General features: G+C 31.8%; 4 protein-coding genes and 1 long non-coding RNA gene across 5 annotated transcripts; 1 reads left to right on the forward strand and 4 right to left on the reverse strand.

The window, feature by feature from the left end:
- Positions 1–290: 290 nt before the first annotated feature.
- On the reverse strand, positions 291–5,527 carry LOC107367913 (membralin). The gene is made up of 4 exons (XM_015935669.3): positions 3,923–5,527; positions 2,080–2,313; positions 1,483–1,641; positions 291–1,397 (listed from the first exon to the last, which is right to left on the reverse strand). Exons 1-4 carry the CDS (start codon positions 5,031–5,033, stop codon positions 775–777), a joined length of 2,127 nt encoding a protein of 708 aa, XP_015791155.1. The 5' UTR covers positions 5,034–5,527; the 3' UTR covers positions 291–774.
- A 275-nt stretch (positions 5,528–5,802) lies between these two features.
- Positions 5,803–8,060, reverse strand: LOC107367912 (putative replication factor C subunit 1). Its single transcript, XM_015935667.3, has one exon. It carries the CDS (start codon positions 7,459–7,461, stop codon positions 6,073–6,075), a length of 1,389 nt encoding a protein of 462 aa, XP_015791153.1. The 5' UTR covers positions 7,462–8,060; the 3' UTR covers positions 5,803–6,072.
- A 275-nt stretch (positions 8,061–8,335) lies between these two features.
- On the reverse strand, positions 8,336–10,746 carry Rad9 (cell cycle checkpoint control protein Rad9). The gene is made up of 9 exons (XM_015935666.3): positions 10,608–10,746; positions 10,457–10,527; positions 10,176–10,370; positions 10,006–10,120; positions 9,847–9,946; positions 9,675–9,775; positions 9,509–9,615; positions 9,372–9,436; positions 8,336–9,285 (listed from the first exon to the last, which is right to left on the reverse strand). Exons 1-9 carry the CDS (start codon positions 10,645–10,647, stop codon positions 8,550–8,552), a joined length of 1,530 nt encoding a protein of 509 aa, XP_015791152.1. The 5' UTR covers positions 10,648–10,746; the 3' UTR covers positions 8,336–8,549.
- A 1,477-nt stretch (positions 10,747–12,223) lies between these two features.
- Positions 12,224–13,776, reverse strand: LOC149093814 (uncharacterized). Its single transcript, XR_016198976.1, has 3 exons — positions 13,634–13,776; positions 13,227–13,505; positions 12,224–13,142 (listed from the first exon to the last, which is right to left on the reverse strand). It is a non-coding gene; the product is annotated as an uncharacterized LOC149093814 (long non-coding RNA).
- On the forward strand, positions 12,718–17,158 carry LOC107367967 (prestin). The gene is made up of 9 exons (XM_015935741.3): positions 12,718–13,273; positions 13,715–13,825; positions 14,304–14,964; positions 15,272–15,533; positions 15,599–15,676; positions 15,738–15,833; positions 15,930–16,036; positions 16,120–16,299; positions 16,378–17,158. The coding sequence occupies exons 1-9, from the start codon at positions 12,907–12,909 to the stop codon at positions 16,835–16,837; spliced, it is 2,322 nt and encodes a 773-aa protein (XP_015791227.2). The 5' UTR covers positions 12,718–12,906; the 3' UTR covers positions 16,838–17,158.
- The last annotated feature ends 111 nt before the right edge of the window (positions 17,159–17,269 follow it).

Consider the following 17,269-nt stretch of genomic DNA (forward strand, 5'->3'; position numbering starts at 1 on the left):
ACTCGAAACACTCACTGATAAATTTCAAGCGGTCATTTTAAAATTCAGTTCCCATGGAGTCCAGTATTCATTGTTTATTTAACCATTTTACTTACAAGTTAGCAACTCACTTCATTTTTAGTCAAATTCATGGTTTGGCTTCGCTTGTATAATGTAATGATTTGTGTATTACTTGTTAACATACTTAATATATCAATGTTAAGTGGGTTATGTTGGTTATAATTCTGAAATCTGTAAGGTGGGAGATTTTAAAATTAGCTTGATATCTTAAATTATATTTAATCGAAACATTTTTCTGAGTCTGCAATTTATTTCAGAGTTGACATTATTTAAACAATTTATTATCACAATAATTTTTATCGTGAAGTTATTGATTTGATAAATTTATGAAATTACAGCGTACTGAGCACAAGCATGATTTAAAGCAATATTTAGTTCTCGATCTCGAGATGGAAATGAAATAGTTGATAATTATATGAGATCATGAGTTATAAAAATCAGCCGATTCACGTTACTCTGTTGAGATGAATCTCAATCAGAAATTTACATTTTCTCCCACAATTAACAGCTTCAGTTATTCGACAACTTGATGATTAATCGATAGAATGAAAATTTTGCATTTGTTATTTTTTATTTTCTAAACTGTGTGCAACATCAAAGATATTTTTATGCTTTATGCCACAGATTTTGTGCTTAAACAGCAAATTTATCTCGTTCCTCCTTTCCCTAATTTAAGTTAAAATAAATTCTTGCTTGATATAAATTAGATTTATTTCAAAAGACTTCTGTTGACTGATTGGTGTTTAAGCTTCTGTTTGCGCTTTCAGCTGGTTCATTAGCAGTTGCATTATTGTTTGAAGTAGTGTCGGTATTTCCAGATCTATTGATTGAAGAATCATTATCTGCATTTTGACTATTTGATTGAGCCTGACTTGGTGCAGACGATTCATTTGCTGGAGGTTGATCAGCATTGGTATTGTTATTAGTACTCTCGCCAGGATTAATGTCACCATTGTGATGGTCAGATTGGTTTAAAATCGAGGGTAACTCATATCGATGGAAAAAGAATACCATTGAATGTTGGATGAAAAGCCATGAAGTAAGAAGGGCAAGGCTCGAATATTGCCCAGCAAATCGATAATCATAAGCATAGAAAAGAAAATGGTATAGATAGAAGAACTTGAGCCAATGTCGACGAGTAATCAATGTGTGACAGCACATAGCGTCATATTGATCAGCAGCCCATACGATTAATATAACATAAAATGCTGTTGTCGTATCATTGAAAAATTCCGACATTATGGCTTCCATCCCAATCAGGGCTAGGATAACAGTTAAAAGAGGAGCGAAGGGAAATGTGGCGCGTATGTTCAATTCCACCATTTGTAGAAGTTCCGCTGAGAAAAATAAAATAAAGAAGTTAATTGTATGTAAACGGAAATGAAAGTTGCCATAATAAACATCCAATAATAGATATCTTACCAACAAATACAAAAATCTGATGATGTGAATATCGTAATAACATTGATATAGATAAAGTGAAAACCAACATAATGAAAAGAGCTGGAAAATACGCAGTTCTAGTCATCCAAATATTTACAAATCGATAATGTTCTCCAGTGACTACATTTCGAACATAACCTGTAATTGATAGAAAATACAAAAAAAAATTAGTTTTGCTTGGAGCAAATTTATTACATAAACCTGAGAAGCTGAAAGTGTTTTAAATGCTAATTAACCTTGATAAATATGAAAACAAAAGGTTAAAGTCTTCAAGCAATTAGATTCAACAAAAATCTTCAAAAAATTTGCAACGCATAAAGGTAGAGTAACGAGACTACCATGACATAATGATGAAGGTCAACAAGAAATGATATCTTATCTTCATAAAATTAGCTTGTATGGGATAAATAATTAGCAAATAAAGCTTAACACATAATTTTAAGTCTTGAAATTTAGGAACCCTAACAAATCAAAATCAAAACTATTTCAGCTTAATTCATGATCCGAAAAATTCAATGATTGATGAAATGCTTTTCGGTTTGCTTCATCTCTCGTTTATCGCTTCTCCAAATGTACCTTTATTATCCTGCTTTTCCGCTAGAGCTTTTAAGCTGCCCATCAAAATGTCATCATATCCTAAGAAATATTTCAACAGGAATCGACTGAATCGCCCTCCGAAACATTTATCACGATTTGGATCAAGGGTGATGACTTTGACTGGAATATTTAATTTTTCTCTGGTTGTGGTGGTTAATCGGAGGAATCCATATTCGAGCGAATATTCTACAATACGATGAACTTGAGGCCATACTGTGATATAAAAAAGGAGAAAATAGATCTATTAATGAATAAATAATAGCAGGAAAATTTAAGAAATATAAAACAGGAAAAAGAAGTGGAAGAGATGGAAAAGAAAGCGAAAACGAACGATTCAGCAGGACAAGAAACAGACCAGTTTTGTATAAAAGGAATTAATAACTTGACCGTCAAGGTAAGAACAGTAAGATGAATAAAGCAGTAATTTTGGATCAGAAAATAAAAATACAAAGCAGCTTACAAATATTTGAATACCGCTGATTGACGTCTAAAAATCTTTGGTAAATTACAAAGAAGTAAGTCGTAGTAAGTTTATGCCTTAACCAGAAATTAAACCATGAAGACTAGAAATAAGACAATCAAACCTTATTCTGTTTGCTTCATTCAACCAATTTTTAATGGTAAAAAATAGTTGAACCACAATGAAGAAACTTAATGACATCAGATCGAATGAAAAGGAAAAATGATTTAGTTAAAGAATGAATTATCTGAATGATAGAAGAGCTAATAAATTCGACCATACTGATAAAACTCGATTTATTATTCAACACCTACTTGAAAGCCGACCTCATTTGCTAAGGTCAAAAATGTTCTTGGAATACAAGTTAAAAAATATTAGATTACAACGTATCAATGAATATCATGGGTATTTTCACTCATGATTTCCAACTCAGTTTTGTTTTCTGTTACTCTTATGCCACAACATTTTTTGGCCTTTGAACATGTAGCTGAGCTCATTGGAAAACTGAAATTAAAATCTGTTAACAATCATTTAAGAAATAAGAGAAATTATTAAGATAATTAAATTATTATTAAAAAGAAATCAAAACGTTGGTCATGCTAATCGAGCCTCATAAATAAATTATTAAGATTGAAATAGTTGCAAATGAAGGAGATAGAAAAATGGATGATCTCGGAAGAAATCAATATATTGAACATATTAATCAATGTTTTTTTTATATGCAGTATACTATCGGTACTCACGTTACTGAAAGAACTCGATTTAGGCTTACTGAATTTTATCAATCTTAATGAGCAATAACTTATCAAGATAAAATAAATCTGAATTTATTTTGATCACAAAAATATACAACTTCCTGAGTTAATTCAAATTCCTTAGGCGATCATCACAAATCAAACTTGACTGGAAGCTTAAAAAATGGATTAAAAACTATGTTGTCAACACGAAAATTTTGATAAACTGAAATTAGACTCAAGCAAAAATTAAAAGTAAGCGGCATGAAGCATGGACAAACAAATAGCTCTGAATTGATGTGTCACTGTTCCAAAGCAAACTATAACAATATTGGTCGATAATTGTTGTATTTTCATAAACATGAACTTGGTTGATCCCCAAGGTCAGAGATAAAAATAATGTAAAGCCGAAAGAGAAAGAATTAGTTTGTTGTTTTGAAAAACTTGTCTTCGAGGCACATTTTGTTTTCTTCTTGTTGATATGTTTACCATTTAATCTGTAAGATGGGTGAATGTTTGAATGGTCCTTGGAATAAAAGGAAAATGAAACTTAAGAGAAGTTAAAAAAAACCTGAAGGTTCTAACGTTGGGATGAGAAGATATTGAGAGTCAACAAAGAGGATCTTACCCATTCTGGCAAACATTTGAAGATGTGATAGGTCATCTTCCGAGAGTTCCGCAGAGCTATTTTCTTGACTATTAATTAATGATTTACTTAAATTAGCGTCCAGATTAATCATATTTTCTGTATCCATTTCATTATCACTTGATTTGGTTGGGTTGATGGACTTTCGATAGTTTGATGATAAAGTTGAAGTAAATGATGGCTTCGATGATTCAGATGGCGAATCTGGCACATCTGATTCATCTTTAGATGGAATGGATATTAATTCACCTTCCGTGGCACTATTTGTTACCGCTCCTTCACCACCCCCAGGATCATTCTGTAATTCGTCTATAGAATCATTATAGCTTGTTATCGACGAACTTAATAGTCCAATTTCATTAGATTCTAAATTTTCACTCGAGTAAACTATTTCAACCCTCAGAATTCCTTCTTTTGGCCACAAATCTTGGGCATTTTCAAGGCAATTAATAGGCCTCTGAATAAATATTATATGAAGGTAAGATAATGTTAACAGAGATAATATGGCCATTAGTAAAAAACCATATTCGATAGACTTTCTTAATCGATTAGAAGTTTTTAAAGCATACCACACTGCAAACTTCATGAAGAGGACTCGAAATAATCTTTCTCTCATAGTAAATAGGTGATTATGTAATCTATTGCCACCATTCCCAATTGGAATTATTCCAGTTAAATCGTTACCAGTGAAATTTCTGGTTCCGCCATGAGCTTGATTAATATTTCCAACAATAGTATTACCCACTTGGGTTGCATTAGCAGACACACTTCCATGAGCATTCGGAGTGACGTTTTCAATAAATATACCAATGAACCGAGGAACAGTTCCACTGAAGTTAATAGTGAAGAGACCAAAATTTATAGATTCTCTTGCATCTTGATTTGGAGCTGGGTTGTTATTAAGGTTATCTTGTTGGGTTGTGGACGTAGGATCAGATTCAACATTACTGTCTGTCCTATTAGTTTGGTTGTCGGTTGTATTGATTTCAGCATCACCGGCTGCATCTGTGTTTAGAACAGTTGCAAAATCATCAGAATCATGGGTTGATGATGATGTGCTCGATTCTGGTGGATGGGAATCAGGTGAAGACATATTAATTCCGATAAATAATTTCAAAGCTTGAGTTCATAAATAACACATGATTTGGGATAATTTCTAGCACAGTGTTTTTTGCATCCCACAAAAGTAAATTTTTTGAAAATCCAAATATATTGAGAGTATCACTCCGAGATGCAGAATGAAAACAAAGAGAATAAAAAAATAAAACAAATTGCACAAAATATTCAATAAATTAACAATCGGCAAATCAGATTCACATTAATGATTCTTTGTTAAAAAGATGTTCATCCAGGGCTTGATTAGGGTGGCTAAGAATTGAAGGTGAAAGCTTCATTGAGAATATTTGATCATGACCAGCTTAAAAAATTTGTAGTAAAATTTCAATGACTAGTAGATTGGTCAACGAAGATATTGAACAGAATAACGAAGTAAATAATCACTCAATCTTAAAATTTAAGGAAAAAAATCAAAAATAAACATTCAATATGATAAAAAATGAAATGAAAATGTTAATTTAGCTAACATTTCAAAAATCTAAGATAAGCTCCATCTAGAAGTTTTATGAAATATCATAAAGAACATCCCAAATATAAAGCCGGCAGATTTGAGTTATTGCCATGAAAATTGAGATTGGCTCAGATAAAGATTTTAGTTCGTTAGACAATTAATTAGTTTTGAAAGAAAAATTGGAAATTGAAAGAATTTTATTCATTTAGTAAATTTGGGTAAGTGACTCGTTTTTCGATCATCATGAGATTTTTCATTTTTCATCAGTTTGACTTTTTTAATTTTCCCACTTGGCTTTCGGTACAATTTATTTTATTGAAATTCGGTTATATTCATACAAATAAATATTTAATTGTATCGTCATCTTTATTGGGTAGCTTTACGCTTTTGTTTAAAATAATAACAAAGTGAATGGGGATAGATTAATGATTCTCAATGAAATTTTAAGAATTAGGTTTTAAAAATTAGATGAATATGACTTCAGGTAAACCTGATTTAATAACATGATAGCGATAAAAATATATGAATTATAGATTATCACTAATTTTTCCTAAAGCTCTAATAGTTAATCGAGCTCTGGAAATTTTACCAGAAAAGGATCTACAGACCCGATAGGTACTTTAGCTTGTTTTGAACCTCTAGTTTGATATCTTCTACTACTGAGATGGGTATTAATTATTGATAAATATGGGAAAAATTCAATAGCGAAAGCTTGGTTACTCATAGAGCGGTTATATTTCTTGTATGAATCATTCAATTTATCATTAAATTTCTTGACATCCGAGTCTTTAAGTCTTGTTTTTGTTCTCGAATCGTCACCAAAAGACTCTTTGGTCAAAACGTTGATTGTTTCAATAAAATCGACAGCTGTTTCTCTCCAGTTAGTCATCTCATTGAATGGAATGTCTTGTCCTTTCATAAAACCTGATCTTGTTTCGTCCGGAGACTGAATACCAGCTTTTAAGGCGACCACGTCACTTAAACATAACAAATCATAATGTAGAGTAGTAAATTTTGCATCATCATGTAAGGTGATTTCCATTTTATCATCGGCGCTATCCTTAAAGTTGTGAGAATTGTATTGGTATTCATTTAAAGCACGTCTTACATCACCATTGAAACTTTCAATTCTGGATGTCGAAATAGGAAGAATTTCTGATTGCTCCTTAACTATTATGCTGTTTATATGTTTAACAATGTCTGTAGATTGAGGTGGCTCTATTTTAAAAATCTTCATTGGATTTATGAACAGTTCGAGATATTCGGAGTAGCGAGTTGCAGTTAAGATGATCGGCTTTTTACTCTCTAGAATAAGATTTTTCAAGGCTCGCCAAAATCCATTCACACCATCACTTATCATGAAATCAATATCATCAAATAGAATGATACTATTAGAGGATAAAGAGATCTCGGGTAAATCGTCACGATCATTCAATTCTGTCTGTGGAGATGACCAAAATTTTGTCAATTTCGGCGTATCATTTCGACAAACTTGATGAGTTTGGATGGTTTCATGAAGTTTTTCAGTTGTTTGAAGAATCTTTTTAGCCAGGCTGCAATTGACTTCAAATATTTTATATTGTAATTCTTGAGCAATAGCATAAACTAAAGAGGTTTTTCCGATGCCGGGAGGACCGATAATTAACAATGTTTCATTGCTCCAACAATCCTCACTACAACTCCAATCTTGTATCCACCTTTTTATTTCATTGAATTTGTCATGAGAGCCGACCATATCTTTTGTACAAGTAGGTTTGTACTTATTAGTCCATAAGACTTCCGGATCGATTTTCAGTGAAGGTAATTCTTCCACACTTGGTTGTCTTTTGATCTTTTTAGTTGAAACTTTCTGATCAGCACAGCGTTTACGTCGAGATTGAGATACTTTTCTCTTTCCAACAGGGCAATCATCAATAATAACAACAGGAGCCTTTCTGATTATAAAACGATCCATTGCGAAAGTATAGAAGGGCTATGATAAAAGGACAGTAATATCAAGTGGAACCAGCTTGTTGATCAGAAAATAGTTGGACTGCAGTCTTTCACCAAATTAATAACATCCACATGAAACAACTACAGCAGAGTAAGTCTACACTGGTAAGATAAATAAAAAAAGCGCCAACTTTCAGTTTCTTTTTCTTTACTACTCATCAGGATGGTAGAATGAGTGGGTTTGGAAGCACAAATAAAGACTGAATTTGAGAATATTGATTAGAATTATCACAAATTTGATTATAAATAAAGAGTTAAACAAATGTTGAAATGTATAAAGAATGCAAAGTGAAAGAAAGATGGCAAAACAAATAAGGATATGTTAATGTTTCTCTTTGTGTGTTTTTTTCACAAAAACCAAGATCATCGGCTGTTGATGTTTATTTATTTCACGACCATGGTATCTCTTGAATCTGATAACAATGAAAATTGAGTAAACACAAATAAAAAAAGATAAGATTCACAACAATCATACATTAGGTTTGAGGAAGAACGTAAAGTGACTCATGATTTGCGCCCTATCTGCTATTTCAAATTTGGCGGTAAAAATGCAACCAAGATTAGTGAATCACTTTGTTTACTCTTCTTAGAAGCCAGCGTTCGAATCCTACCAAAGTTTTGACACAAAAGAATTCAAAATGTATTTTGTTTATGATCCATTGCCGGTGAATCTGATTGAAAATTAAACAATAACCATTTCACTACCAGATTTAAAAGCAACAGTTCAGTCTGAGCTTCCACTGTTCACCAGATTTTAAAGTCAGTTTTTATTTATGAAATAACTTCAATGGAAAAAATAAACTCGACCTTATCGAGATTTAAAGAAATTGCAAATCTTAAGTGCACAACAGATTATCTTTAATCTTAATAGAAACTTGAATAGATTCAATTTGAGACTTTTAGGTTGACAGTCTTTGCACTAATAAACAGCTGTATTTATATTTTATTCAATAATTACAATTTATAGAAAAATAGAGAAAAGTTGACTGGTGTTTGCAACAATAATTGATTTTCAAATGGATTGTTGATTCAGTATTACCTATTAATTAACTAATCAGATTCGTATTCATTGTCCGTAGGAGGAACTAAAAGTTCGTCAGAGCTGCTAGAAAGTTGACTTTCTGATCTGATTTCTAGCGACATCCAATAAGATGTATCACGTGGTTGTAAATTAGATAATTGTGATCCGTTACTTAAGTTTGAGGGCAACGGTTGTGAGAGCACTAAAGGAGTCAATTGACTATTATTCTTGGTAGTCTGTCCAGAACTGAGTTGTTGACTTTGAGAATTCACAGGTTCACCGCCTTCTGGACCAATAGTAGACTGACTCGGAAAGTTTTCGCAAATTTCGTCGGCTTCCTCATCCAAATTATCGACTTGCATATCAAAATCAATAGGTTCAGGTGGTATTGAATGATTAGAGATATTTCTTGGGGATCCTCCTTGACTTAATGAATTGACTGAATCATGTTGCTCCTCATTACTTATCAAACGATGATTTGTAATCTCTTGGTCTCTAATTGCAATAGAGCCTTGAATTGAGTGTCTAGGGTTTTCAGGGTTAGACGATATTTCATTACTATCCTGAGATAAAAGTCTGCTCGTTCGTGTACCGTTGTTATTTGATACTCGAGTGGCTTCAGCATGTTGGGATGATCGGTTAGTTTGATACATGACTGAACTTTTAGAAGAGTTACGATTTGGAGTTGACTGATTGACATCTAGAGTAGCCAAAGCCAGAGCTATTTTTATGTAAGGTGGATATTCCGCATTGAAACAAATTGGTCTGTAAAGAAGATGAATAGCGATGGATGAGTAAACTTCAAGAATTATCTAAGTGTTTTAAAACATTAAAATAAAAGCAATACTTACTGATTTGAGCCCGTCATAAAAATGTCAATTTCTGGAATCCTTCCACTGCAAAACGATAAAAAAGGCTGCAATAAGAAATATTATATTATTATAGGCAAATATTCTCAACTATTATATAAATTTGATATTAGAATTACCCGAATAAGTCGAAGAGAGTATGTTAGAAAGATATCATCAGATATGTTATATAATTCAAATTCGTCGATATCAATATTAGTTTTGGTCAGTTTTCCACTTTTATCTCCTAATGGGAAAAAAATTCATTAGTAAATTGTAGATAAAATAATTCATAATCAACTAAACTGTCAGCGAAATGGGTTTCAAATTCGATAGACTGTGGAGTTGCCTTCATGGTAATATATTCATCTTCTTTTGCAAAGTATGTCAAGATATCAGCTAATATTCTGGAAAAGATAGAAAAAAATGATTATTATTAAAAATTAACCAGTTAACCAAGTAAGATGAGCATACATACTTTGCTTTACAAGTGACTTTGTTTTGTCCATTTTGAAATACATCATCATTGACATCTAAGAAATCACATCCTAATGGTAACTCCATTTTCTTGATACATTCTTGAAAAATAAATCAATATTAAAAACTGCAGATTCAAAATAAATACATGTTAACTTACTCGAGTCATATACAAACTTGAATTGTGCAAAATCACTGGACGATTTAATGTTAATTTCACAGTGTTCCATATTTTTGACTAAATTTTTCTCTTTTTTGAAAGCTAAAAGACAAGACTGGAACAAGGCAAGTCAGGATAATGTTGACAGATTAAAAAATGATGCAATTTACCCTAGTTTTGAGTTTACAATACATCCTCGGAGTTTTGTTGTTTCTGTTTACACTGTTTTGCGACCCATCATCGTTTGTGATATCGTCGTTGGGAGAACATCGTCCTTCAACTTCGTAAGAATCAAAAAAGGCACTATCAAATGCAATCATCATGAATGCAGATTTATAAGGCTCGTTGAGGACTTTGATGGTTAGCTAGATTAACAGAGATATCGGGTTTAAGTCAAACTGGTTTGCATAGAAATATAGAAATTGGTACACGATATGTTCAAATAACTCACCTCATTAGCATTGGCGTCTAAATATACATCTTCTCCTAATTTACAACAGCAGTTAATTGCTTGAGCAAATACTATTGAAAAAATCAAGAAAAATCATGACAAGATGAAAAGTAAACAAACAGTAGAAACACAATTCACAGCAAATACATACCTTTTATCCCTGCATTTTCGATTTTACAGTGAAGTGACATTTTGATTGTAACCTGAATAAATAAAAAAGCTTTTAAAAAAACGAGATTATAAAAAAATAGATTTTCTATGTTTAGAGTTTGAAATGCCGGGTAAAATGGAGTAAGCAAAACAACCAGAAAAGTGGATCAGATCTTGGAGTCGATACTTATCTATTGTAAAGCATTAACAAGGCATAAAAAATATCTAATCCAAGTATCGAAACAAAAAATTTTAGCAAAGTTTCGTTAAAATGATGAATTTCATTCCTTTTACAATTAAATTTCGTTGGAAACAATCAATTCTTTAAAAGACAATGACAAAATATTAGTACAGAATGTTTATAAACTAGTGAAAATAAAGTACATAACTTAAGGCCTGATCCAGGATCCAGTATATTCAGAATCGGATTTGTCTCTAAAGTGGTGACCAGAAAATTGTTTAAATTATTCAACATTTCGTTTGATCAATCGTTTTTTCAGTTTAAATAACAAGAAAAGTGGGAAATAAAGAAAACGATTATAAAAGTCTTCGTTATTAACTGTTGACAGATTGAATTTAATGCCTTTAGTGATGAAAAGCTTAAATCAAGTGAACGTTTAACTGTCTGAGCTTCACTCAGACTGAGCTCAACAAAACTGATTTTTTAAATTTAGTCTACTCAATTCTTTGGTGATTACAATATAGCTCAGCATGAAACCAGTCAATGACATGATAACCTTGTCAAAATCAATCAAAAAATGCAAAAATATCTTGAAAACAATGTCGACAATGACAATTTTTTTCAATAAAATGATCAAAGTGACATTCTGACTTTAACAATCACATTTATAATCATTCATAAAGCAAATATTTAAATGATTTCGAGGACATTACAATTGAGTAACTCGATGAACGTAACTAGACAAATATTACCTTTTTTTTCAAACATAGTTTCCATAATAAACTGAAAAAAGGATTCGTTCATCTGAACAGCAAAAAATGGATTAAATTTAGGAATCAATTGTTTGATTTTTAATAATCACATCCCTAGGTATACATCATCAATCAATTGTATTGGCACACCAAGCAAGGTGTTAACCAGCTTCAATCAAATGTAATTCAGTTGAGTCATAGACTCATCACTTGCATGATAATTCAAGGAATCAAATTATTGGGTCAATTGCTGTCTTCATTCATGTGCGATTCAATCTTTGTCATTGACCCTTTATTTGGAGTAAAGTAAACTGACAATTTAATGAAAAGATTTCCTTACATTTTATTGTAAATGTTGAGATTAAAGTGAAATAAAATTTACAATATTGAAATTAATAATGATTATTAATGATCATCTTAACATAATTGTAATTAAGTCATGGAAAAACCCTGGAAAAATGTGGTTAATCAAATGCTTGTCCTACTAAACAACCCTTATTGCAATTCAACCCTAATTTAACGCACATTTTCTTCTTACTTGCCAAATAAATCTAATGTAAATCTAATTTGTCAAGCTGTTAATTATCTATTAATCAACACTTAAAAAGCCATTACAATCAAAGGTATTATTTAGATTAATAGTAATACTGGAATAATCTTAAAAACAAATAAGACAAATCTCGATAAATATAAGGGTTAATCTGATGGTTTCACATTTTTATTGTATTTTTATATTGTTATATTGTTATAGCTGTTTATATGCAACACATTGAGTAATGATAGTGTCAATTGAATCCCTTGAAAACAATTGGTAAGAGTTATTTTGAGTAAAAGTGAACACAGATTAACATTGAATTTCATGGTCAATTTCATAATTTTGTTCAGTTAAATGTTCATTCAATGATCAAAACCCTTATTGAGATAAATTGTAATTTAAATAAAAGTCATTTACAAATAGTAAAAAAATAGCAAAAATTTGGTTTTGAAAAATAGAGATGTAAAAAGATGGTAAAGTGAACAATGTTCATTAAAGAAAAAAGCTGAATGTCGAAAGCTTAAAATGATATTATAACGAAACTATAAATGTATATTTCATCTTCTCTGTCTATTTGTCTTCTTTATCATCATTTCCACTCCAGACTCTCTTAACAACAATAATTGTCTCTTCATTCAACCTGAGCCTCGCAATCAATCACATTCATCTTCATATTTTATGTTGTTGATAGCCTTAATATTGTTCACTTGTAAATTGGTTTCTGTGTCATTAAGTCTTCCATTGTGAGAAATCTTTTTTTTTTCCTCTTGCCATTGCCTTTTCTTTCCACCACAGATCAAGTTCAAGTTAAAGTTCAAAAGTATCGCCACCAATGAGCCGACGTAAACCTGTCGACTCAGGTCATGATAACCTGGGTGTTGATATGGATCCACATGGTGATGTTGACGGAGTTAAAAGCTATTCCAATTCAATGCCGCCAAGTCCTCGGTTAAACATTAATCGGATCGCCTATTCAGTCCGTGATTTCAATGAAGAGTTTGAAACGGTTGAACCAATCAAGAAAACCTTACAATCCAAAGTTTCTCGCCATTTTATTGGAGCCTTTACCTGTTCACCGGGAGATTTCATTAGAAGTGTTTTTCCAATAATTGATTGGGTTAAAAATTATAAAGTTAAACAATGGTTACTTGCCGATTTGATTTCTGGATTTACTGTTGCCATTTTTCAAGCGCCACAAAGTGAGTAATTTCTGGCTTTATATTTTTTTCAAATCAATTGATTATAAATTGAATTGAATTGATTTTCACTTTGTTTTCTGGTAATCATTTGTGTTAATCTTTGGAAAGGATTCAATTGTCTCGTCAACCATTTAACCATTCAGGTCCATTGAAACCAGTGAAGGACTTGTAAACCTCAATCAGATCAATATCGTTTGAAGACAATAAAAATAGATAAGTTGATTGTTGTTTACTGAAATTAAATTAGAGTTATATTGACTATTATTTATGAGACAGTTAGCAATCACAAGATTATACCAAAGGTTATGAAGATAAGTTATAACTTATAATAAAAGTGAATAAGATTTTTTTTTTGCTTACAAATCAAAATTGTTATCATTCAAATTGAACTCGGTTAAAATGACATAATTGATTAAATAACGGCTTTCTTTCAATTAACAGGTATGGGATACAGTTTAATTGCTCATGTGCCTCCAGTTCATGGTCTGTATACATCCTTTTTCCCATGCATTATGTACACGCTTTTTGGAACTTCAAGGCACTCATCGATTGGTAAGAATCATTCCATTTTCATTGGCTAATATTACACAATGTTAGGTAATTAGATTGATTGTAATGTTGAGAGTTTAACTTCAATTAACTGTATATTGCAATTATTAGAATGTATGGAAATTAAAAGATTGCAAACATAAATCTTTTCATTGCATAGGGTTAGATGTGTAACAACTGTACAAATTAATGATTTGCTAATTACTTGTGAATGATTGATTGTGATTGCAATTTTGATTGGAAACTGTATTGGCTCATATTAAAGGCTGTTGTTTACAATATACAGTTAAATTTAGATGATCTTAGAGGTAAAATTATTAATTGGTTAGTCACAATAAAGATAAATTGACACTGAATAAAAATTCCTATTAGATTGCTATTCAATACATACAAATGTACTTGAGATATTATGGATTGTTGTTGTTTTTTGATGATTGTAAAGATGTTAATCATTGATTATTTTGTAATTTGTCCAAATTAGGTGCATTCGCAATAGTTTCTGGAGTAATGACTGGGAATATTATAGTCAAAGTAATGCTAGATGCCGGACAGAGTTTAGAGCAGATTGAAAAGACCGCAATGGGTGAAACTGTGACTGAAGCAGCGATTACAACAGTCTCTTCTATTACTACTTCATCGATAACCACCATTCAACCAGGATTCAATGATGACCGTATTAAAATTGAACCCGCTGAAATTGCTGCTGCAATCAGTTTCGTTATGGGAGTAATTATGCCATTAGGATCTTTACTTCGTTTAGGTTTTATCTCAATCTACCTCTCAGATCAGTTTTTATCCGGCTTTACGACAGCAGCGGCTCTCTATATTTTTACATCCCAGCTTCGATACTTGACAGGAGTTCATCTTCCATACGAAAGTGGTTATTTTGCCATTGTCAAAACAGTATTAGATCTTATAGAAAAATGGACACAAATAAAGATTCCTTGTGTATTGATATCATTCGTCTGCATATGCATATTGTTGTTTTCAAAAATATACATAAATAAATGGCTTTTCAAAAAAGGAATCCAAATACCATTTCCAATTGAGTTGTTGGTTGTTATTGGAGCAACCCTTGTTTCGACAGTCTTCGATTTCCATGGAAATTATGGTGTTCCTGTTGTTGGTCACATACAAGCTGGGTGAGTCTAATTTTCGAATTATCAGACTTTGCAATGTATCCAAGAAAACTCGATAATCGATTCATTTACCAGTGCGACTGAGTAATCGTTGAGAACACCAATAAAATGGCTATCACAAGTATGAAGCCTCTAATTCAAGAGGAAATGACCTAGGCTTTTATCGTCCAAATGATGATAATGCTGGATTGAGATTAATTATCTACCGGGTTGTTATATGAGATACATATTGTAAAAACTTTAACGACATCCTGCAACAATATACACATGTATATGTAACATCAATTGCTGTTGCGTTTTGGTTTGATAGGTTGCCTGCTCCTAAACTGCCTCGCTGGGAAGTTGTACAAATGATAGCTTTGAAATCAATTCCATTGGCTTTGGTTGGGTTTACCATTGCGTTATCGATTGGTAAAATATACGGACGTAAACATGGATACAATGTTGTTCCTAACCAGGAGCTGTTTGCCATCGGAGTTTCCAATTTTTTCGGCTCTCTCTTTTCATGTTTACCGGTGGCTGCTTCATTGCCAAGAAGTGTCACTCAAGAAGCTTCTGGTGGAAAAACTCAGGTAATTGACAATAATCAAAACTTGAAAACAAAGATACAATCTTACAATTATTTTCCTTTTTACAGTTAGTTAGTATTATAAACAGCTTCCTCATTTTCTTTGTCCTGGTGTATTTGAGTCCATTGCTTGACAAACTACCAAATGTGAGTAAGAATAATTAAAATAGTCACTTTTCACTTTACTAATCAAACAATTACAAAATAGTGTGTATTGGCTTCAATTATCGCTGTTGCATTGAGAGGATTACTTGCTCAATCGAGACAATTTCACATGTATTGGAAAATTTCAAAGCTAGATGGCGTAAGTAGTTTTTTTATTTACTAGACAATTTTGTTTGAAAATTGTCCAAAGATCTTTTGATTGCTGGTCTTTAATTCATTTTTTTCAATTAATTAGGCTGTTTGGATGATTACTTTTCTCTCAGTTATTATTCTGGATATCGATTTGGGTCTCTATTTCAGTTTAGCGAGCTCTCTTCTCATTTTGATTTACAAATCATCAAGGTAAGAATCCAACAATCTTCTTTACCAATTGAAGCATCTTTTTCCAAATACTTAAAAATTTAACAAAAATTTATTGTTTGTAGGCCAAAGACTTATTTACTCGGACCAATCAATGAAACTGACGTTTATGTTCCTGTCAAAAAATATGTTGCAGCTAACTGTATTGAAGGAATCAAGATTTATCAATTCTGTGGACCCCTTCATTTTGCCAGTCTTGAGTTTTTCAAGAGTGATATGCTCAAAAAAATTGGAATTGATTTAAAGTAAGTATTAATCTAACTAAAATTTTTACAAATTAGATGTTGAATCCTTTTCAATTTGAAATTTCTCATTCTATTTAGTGAGCTGATAAATTTACGAAAAAACAAATTCCCTGAAGGCAGTCAAGAAGGACGCCGACGATCAAGGAAAGACATTCGTTCATTGGATAGTCAAATAGAGTTGATGACCAACCCCAAGTGGGCCTCTGTGATTAGAGAATGCCGTATTGTTATTGTCGATTGTTCCATGCTGTCTTATATTGATGCCAACGGAGTGACAGGACTCAAAATAACTGCTCAAGAGTTTGGACAAGTTGGAATCCGATTCTTTTTAGCCGGCTGTGCACCACATGTTATTCAGATGTTGTCAAAGGATCATTTCTTCCAAGAAGTCGGACAAAACAATGTGTTTATATCAGTTCATGACGCTGTGCTGGTGGCAAATAATTTCATTGGTGCTTATTCTGAGCCTAAAATTCAAAATAGTCCCATCGTAATTGAACCATTTTCATCCAGAGATAAACACAAAACAAATTCCTAACAAAGGAGGTGATTGATTTACATTTCGGGGAATAGCACCTACTAAACTCTTTTGACATTTTTTCTGTACATAAATAACTACAGTATTTGATACCTAAAACATTTAAATTCATATATACCTGTTACCTGTTATCTTTAATATAAACCAATATTTCTCTAAATTAGTTTGAAGACAAATTGCCAACAATAAGCTACTATAATTGTTTAGTGTGAATAACTATATCTTCATTTAAAAGATATTTCAAGTTTTTCGGTTATTTTAAAAAAAATGTATCAATTAAAAATTGGAATCAATGTTATTATGTATTTCCATCACTGTCAAGCTCAAAGCCCATTTCATTTGAATCATTTTCCCATCTTTTATCTTGCATTGTTTCATTAGGCTTTCAATTTTTTCCACCAATTTAGTTAGTTGATTCTAGTTAAAGGCTGG

This window comes from Tetranychus urticae, chromosome 2, assembly GCF_039701765.1.
Source record: "Tetranychus urticae isolate SD_2017Ah chromosome 2, NJAU_TeUrti_SD_1.0, whole genome shotgun sequence".
In the NCBI taxonomy this organism is placed as follows: domain Eukaryota; kingdom Metazoa; phylum Arthropoda; class Arachnida; order Trombidiformes; family Tetranychidae; genus Tetranychus; species Tetranychus urticae.